This window comes from Brassica napus, chromosome A2, assembly GCF_020379485.1.
Source record: "Brassica napus cultivar Da-Ae chromosome A2, Da-Ae, whole genome shotgun sequence".
In the NCBI taxonomy this organism is placed as follows: Eukaryota; Viridiplantae; Streptophyta; class Magnoliopsida; order Brassicales; family Brassicaceae; genus Brassica; species Brassica napus.
In genome coordinates this window covers 27,058,592-27,065,432 of record NC_063435.1, presented here as the reverse complement: position 1 = coordinate 27,065,432, position 6,841 = coordinate 27,058,592, and the positions used below count along the sequence as shown (strand labels likewise).

General features: G+C 29.4%; 1 protein-coding gene across 1 annotated transcript; it reads right to left on the bottom strand.

The window, feature by feature from the left end:
• Positions 1 to 1,086: 1,086 nt before the first annotated feature.
• LOC106445737 (sugar transporter ERD6-like 18) lies at positions 1,087 to 6,491 on the bottom strand. The gene is made up of 18 exons (XM_013887357.3): positions 6,198 to 6,491; positions 5,954 to 6,016; positions 5,035 to 5,124; positions 4,806 to 4,865; positions 4,562 to 4,627; positions 4,356 to 4,421; positions 3,457 to 3,532; positions 3,289 to 3,353; positions 3,110 to 3,202; positions 2,931 to 3,011; positions 2,747 to 2,831; positions 2,554 to 2,597; positions 2,230 to 2,292; positions 2,077 to 2,136; positions 1,882 to 1,935; positions 1,720 to 1,779; positions 1,516 to 1,630; positions 1,087 to 1,399 (listed from the first exon to the last, which is right to left on the bottom strand). Exons 1-18 carry the CDS (start codon positions 6,342 to 6,344, stop codon positions 1,260 to 1,262), a joined length of 1,428 nt encoding a protein of 475 aa, XP_013742811.2. The 5' UTR covers positions 6,345 to 6,491; the 3' UTR covers positions 1,087 to 1,259.
• Between the last annotated feature and the right edge of the window lie 350 nt (positions 6,492 to 6,841).

Genomic DNA, 6,841 nt, shown 5'->3' with positions numbered 1-6,841 from the left:
TTGATTCCTTTTGCTAATTTAAATTTGACTGTAATTTATGCAATAACCAAAAAATAGGAAACTGATATATGCAATCCTCATAACGTATTTTAGTTTCGGTTAAGATAGGAAAGTTACTATAATTGTTTTTTAAATTCTCATGGCTAATTAAAAACCACACACTAAATTTTATGGATTTACTTGAGAAACATTATTAAACAAGTTTTTTTTTTTTAAAAATAAAAAAATCTAACCAGTTACACAAGTTGTAAATTACTCTTATAGATTTACTTCCACAAAATTTACTTCAATTACACCAAACCAATTACACAAGTTTTTTTTTTTAAAAATCGAAGCTTATCTTCTATAAACATGCACAATGTCCTTCAATCTTTCATTATATAACATGAAATATTTGTGACTACAAGTTTACCTTTCTAATATTTATAGATTAAAAGTTTTAATCTCTATTTAGTCCGAAATTTATTTAAATTCTTGGGTTGATTCCCTATTTATTTACTTGAATTTAAATTTTGGGTTGATTCTCTATTTATTTACTTGAACTATACAACTTTCGAATAATCGAATTGTTGATATTGATGAAAATAACTTACTAATTTAATTGACTCATTTTGCTAATTTAAATTTGGCCGTAAATTATGCAATAGCCAAAAAATAGAAAACTAATATATGCTATCCTCATAACGCATTTTGGTTTCGGTTTTAAATTCTCATGGCTAATTAAAAATCACACATGAAATTTTAGTGATTTACTTGAAAAAAATTATTAAACAAATTTAAAAAAAAATTATAACCAATTACACAAGTTGTAAATTACTCTTATAGATTTCTTCCACAAAATTTATTTCAGTTACACCTAACCAATTACACAAGTTTAAAACAAAATTGAAGCTTATCTTCTACAAACATACACAATGTCCTTCAATCTTTCATTAGATAACATGAAATATTTGTGACTATAACTTTTAACTTTTCAATATTTATAGATTAAAAGTTCTAATCTCTATTTAGTCCATTCACTCCGCGCATGGCGCGGATACCACCTAGTAATTTAGTATAATAAATGAAAAGTATTGAAATCTTACAGATAGAATACGAATGAACATATACAGGCAGTCAATGTTTACATCACGGAAAGTTACATAAAAGACTAATTTATTATAAAGAATACTTAAATAGTATTCTTTCTTGATGAGTATAATCATAAACACCGAGTTCAATAATTTTATATCTTACAATGAAAAGGTAGGCATTTCAGTCTACGTATGATTTATTTCGTCGGGCTCACGAATAAGCGAAAGTTGTATTTCTTCAAGTGATAATCCTTTCGTTTCCGGAACGAGAAACCAAATAAAAACTAGTGCTGCTCCTCCGACGGCCCCGAATATGTAAAATGTTCCTATTATGTAAATTTTTATTAATCAAAGTTAAATTATAGAATTCTCTATAAAATTTAACTTATTGATATATATATATATATATATACAACATAATTTAATAAGAAGAAAATTATACCTTGAGTGCTCCATTCAAACAGAAAGTTGAAAGCGTAAGTGACGACAGAACTACTTGACCATGAGGCCAATGTAACTATACTCCCTGCTGTTACTTTTATATTCATTGGAAATACCTGCACACATACAAAAATCATACAAGTGTTACTTAATTTAAAAAAAAAAAAAATTGGCATACTATTTTCTACAAAATAATTTCATGTACCTCAGACATAATTACCCAAGGGAGGCCTCCCACGCCTATTGCATAAGATGCAATATACAGCTGCCAAAGAAAGAAAATCAAAAATTTAATTACGTTTTATTTGTATAAGAAACCAAAAATATTTTTTTGATGACAGTGTGAAAGGTAGAGCAAATGTTTTACCGTAACGCATATAAACGTGAATACTGGAGTTAGTTCCAAAAGCAATTGCATTTTCTGCTCGTACCATATACAAAACATTAGTTAATAATACAATAGATAGTAATATATATTTGATCAAAAAAAAGATAGTAATATATATATATATATATATGTAAAATAACATGTAATGTGAAGAAAGCCAGTTAAAAAAAGAACCTGTAATGTGAAGGCGAGGCCAATAAACATGCAAAACAAACACATCCCAGACGCTGAAGCCTATAATTTTCAGAATAAAAACCAGAATTAAACAACTTTGTAGTTTCTATGATAAATGATTGGCCTAATTTGAAAATTCAGAAACGTGCTCACCAACAACAGGGGCCGTCTCCCCCATTTATCAACAAGAATTAGACCAATCATGGCTTTTGGTACCTGCGAATAGCCACAAAAAAAATGGAAACTATAATAATAAAATATTAAACAGAAATTCTTAGTTTATAAAGTTGTTTGAAGAAGTTTGGCCCAACAAAATATCGCAAACATCAAAATAGTTCAGTAGTTGAATAACAACTGATTTAAAAGAACATCGTTTGATTTTCACTTAAATATGGTATAAATGTAGTCAATTAAAATTATGAAAGACGACTGTATATAGTACTTTTTTCTGAACATTGAACAATTGTATATACTTACCACGAAGATGCCTAACAGTGTCGATCCAATGGCCACCGAAAAACCTGTTTCAGCCAAAAGCTAATTATTAAAGCAAAAGAGAACTCATGGTAAATATCTGATTTAACTTATCTCTCCTCGTCATGAAAATAAATAATAATTTGAATATGATAGCGTGTATATATATATATATATATAAACTTGTTATTCTTACCAGCTTTTCTAAAAATGGTGTTTGCATAACATAATACAGCAGTACTCCCTGAGAATTGTTGTATTAACATTAGCCCGATTCCTACCTGAGGAATAACAATGCATGTCCGTGCAAATAAATACAAAAACTATAGTCTAGAAACTAATTTATATACTTAATTTTACAGCATATATTAAAAAAATACCACGAGAGTGTGTCTATACTTTCTCTGCAACAAATCACTGAAACTCGACTTCGAATCACTTTCCAGCATTTTGGTCATAACCTTAAAACAAAACAAAAATCATTCGGGCTCTCGCTCTAGATTACCTTTTGTCGATGAATGAAGATATATTAAAAAGCATATATTATAGTTAAACTCACTTGAATCTCCGAGGCTTCACTTGAGATATCAGCATCTCTCCCTCTAAGCCGGAGCAGTGAATTTTCTAGTTCTTTATCCGTACTAGCTTTTGCCTTTTAAAATTGAGATAATTTAATTAAGGTTCATGGTTAGTGGTTTCCTTACGAAATATACAAAAAAAAAACAAAAATTAACCAACCAGCCATCTTGGGGACTCTGGTACGAAGAATAAACCGATTCCTTGAATGAAGCAGGGTAAAGCACCTAAAACGATAAAATATTAGATTTCTACACTCTACTATATACCATTTGCTTTCGTATTTTAACATCACTTCCATGTCGATTATGAAATAATAATTAGTTTTACCTAGTAAAGCCATCATCCTCCAGTTGATGAAATTCCCACAAAAATAAACCATGGCGAGTCCACAGTTTTGAAGAAGCTACAATAATTAGTCACACGAGAATTCAAAAGGGTCAGTCAATATTTGGGATATTTTGATTGAAACTTTCAGGTCATACAGAATCATACTATTATCATATTAAGAGTGTGATTGGTAACTACAAAAGTAACTTGGAGTAATTAATATAGTGAAATTGGGAGTAACATTAGAGGAATAAAATAACAACCAAAGAAAAAGGAAATGTCACATCCAGCGCAACACGAATTTTTCTTCACATAGCAAGGAGAACAAAATAAACATTTTTACTCTATTTAAATACTCTATCTGTTCCTAAATATAAATTTTTTTAGGTAAAACATATTTATTAAGAAAGTTACTTTTTATCTAAAAAATATCATTAAAATTTTAGATTAAAAACTATTCAACCAATTACAAAATAAAACTATTAAATTTAATTGATTACAAAGTTTTTGATAAACTTAAAGCTACCTAGAAATATGAGAACATCCTACATATTGAAACATAAAAACTATTCTAAACATTCTATATTTAGGAACATAGGGAGTAGTTAGCGAAAAGATAGGTGAAAAGTTTTCATCCTGATTGATATGAATTTAGCTGAGTGAGAATAAAAGTATTTCTTGCTAAAAATATAACGCTATTTATGACATACAGTCGGATCCTAAGTTTCATTAGTTTTACTTCAAAATAATAAAATATTAATAAATATTTTTAAACGAAACATCCTCAATTTTTGGTGAAATACTTTTTGTATTCTTTTAAAACTTTTATATTTTTAAAAAACGCATATATTTATTCCCACAATACCACAATTTGGCTGGTTTTGGGAAAGAAAAGATACCTGATTTGAAAAGGTAAATGTGCCGCGAACATGTTTCGGCGTAATTTCTGCTATGTAGACCGGTACCTGCTTGGTACATCCATCATAAGTGTTATTTTAAAGTGTATATATATATATATATATATATAAAATAAACATAAATAAAACTTGTTAAGGTGATATCATATATATATATATACACTAATAATAGTTAACAAGTTAATTACCACGTAGCTAATCAAGCCGAGTCCTATCCCTGATGAGAATCTTCCGATGTTCAGCCACAACACATCCTATTATGTTCCAGTTAAGCATAGCAAAAGAAGAATATATCTTTTAATTGTTGGGTCTATTTAACCATAAGATAAATTGTTTTATTATTTTTCAAAAAATAATGATCTTTTTAGCAAAAAAATAAAAATAAAATAATGATCTATGACCCATATGTCTGTGATGAAAATCTTTTAATACCTTAGCGAAAGCGATGCACAGCCAACCAGTGATGCAGAGTATATCGGAGACCCACATCGTCTTAAAATAAAGAAGAAAAATGTAATTAGCAAATAGAAATATACATTTCTAGTAGGAAATAAGTTTCCTTTCTTTGTATTCTTATAAGATTTTTTCTATTTCTTTGTTAAATGGGAAAATTTGTTCATAACAATGTTTTAAGATTATGAAAAGATAAAAATATAATTACCCCTTTTCTTCCTAGCATGATCGCCATTTTACCGCTGAACAGCGCACCGAATGTTGCTCCCAACGTCGAGAACGAACCAAACGCTGAAAACTGAAAAATTGATTAAAAATACTCAACATTCATCAAAATATAAATTGCACGAGTAGAATTTTTAGTGGGATATTATGTTAAAGTTAGAAAAACTAGTAAGTCATCTACTCATTAAACAGAATGAAATAGAAACAAATGATCGGACGGTACTATAATAAACCAGAAAAGGAATGGTTGATATTTACAAATAATTTTGTTTTAGTCGTGAATTCTACCTGATATTATATGAAATATTAAGTAAAAGCATTTAAATATATATATATATATATATATATATTCTGAAAAACTTCTATTGTCGTAGACGATAGTGTGGCGGGCTGGCCACCATAGGTAGATATATTAGTAAATATAACTATCTTTGTATGATTTCATTAACTCCATACATTAGGGGATATTATTATATATTGTTTTCGCAAGGATAATCATGATTACAATTTTCCTTTGAGCTAATGATTACAATATTTTAAAGGTAAGAAAGGAGGAAGTTAACAAAAAACAAAAAAGGTTTTTAATGGAAGTGAACCATACGTAAAATAAACTTCACCATATTATGAGATAACGACTATATATCTTTTTTCATTAGAGTTGATGGGTTAACTATTTCGGCATGAATGAATACAAAAGGTATACAAATATATAATACGGAGTTAATTAAATTAGTTGTGACGTGACCTGATACAATTTTTATATACAAACGTGTTAACCTGATCCAGTTGTACTTATATACATAAGTCAAACGATCTCTGCTGCTAATCAAAGTTTATGATTGGGTTCAGTCTAATATTTGTTTATAGAAACAGTAGAAAAGAAGGAATAAAGAGAGACATACTTCTGCGATAGAGAGACCCATATCTTTTATCATTCCAACCTCAGCACCTGAAGTATAACCAACCTGCAAAGAGAAGACAAACAAAAAGACTTTTAGAGTTTACCTTACTGGAATTTTGGCTCCATAAACACTGTAAATCTTTCGGTTTTTGCTTAAGTATAGTGTATATCCATTAGTATAATATTTATTTTGGGTTAGATATATTTTTGGAAAAAGGAAAAGAGGCAAAGTAAAAGAAACTAACAGAAACTCCAAAGGAGAAGGAGCCACAGATGGCTACGAAAGTGCTGAGGATAACACAGGCAGTAATACGACATCCTGAAGCGTCGTTTTGGTTCTTGAGCTTTAAAAGCCCTTCTTCTAAGCTTCTTTCTTCTTTCACCGCCACCATGGTAAGCACATGCAGCACTAATAAGACACAATTTCTTCCTGGTGAACCAGAGAGAGAGAGAGAGAGTAATAAGAAAGAGTTAGAGAGAGAGTAATAAGAAAAGGAGGAGAGAGAGAATGTGCTCTGTTTTTGTCAAAGTGGGCTTACTATATAAGGTGGGGAGGGTGTGGTATTCCTTCCTATATAGTAACTATATTTATTTCTACTCTTAAATGGGCTGGATTAGAACGCTGATGCAATGTGATATTTTTTTCGAAAAAATTCTAAATAAAAATTTCGAGTCTATCCAATTTTCTTTAAGAAAATGATTTAATTCAATTATTCTTATTGGTTTGAAAAATACATATGACCTTGTTGTTTCTTATATCATTATATAGTCATCCATGCGTCATATTCCAAAGTATGTGGACGTGTTTGGCTCATATCAATGACGTTCCACTATATGTATATATTTAAATAGAACCACACAACATAGGCTTTTTATTTGTTTTCTGTCG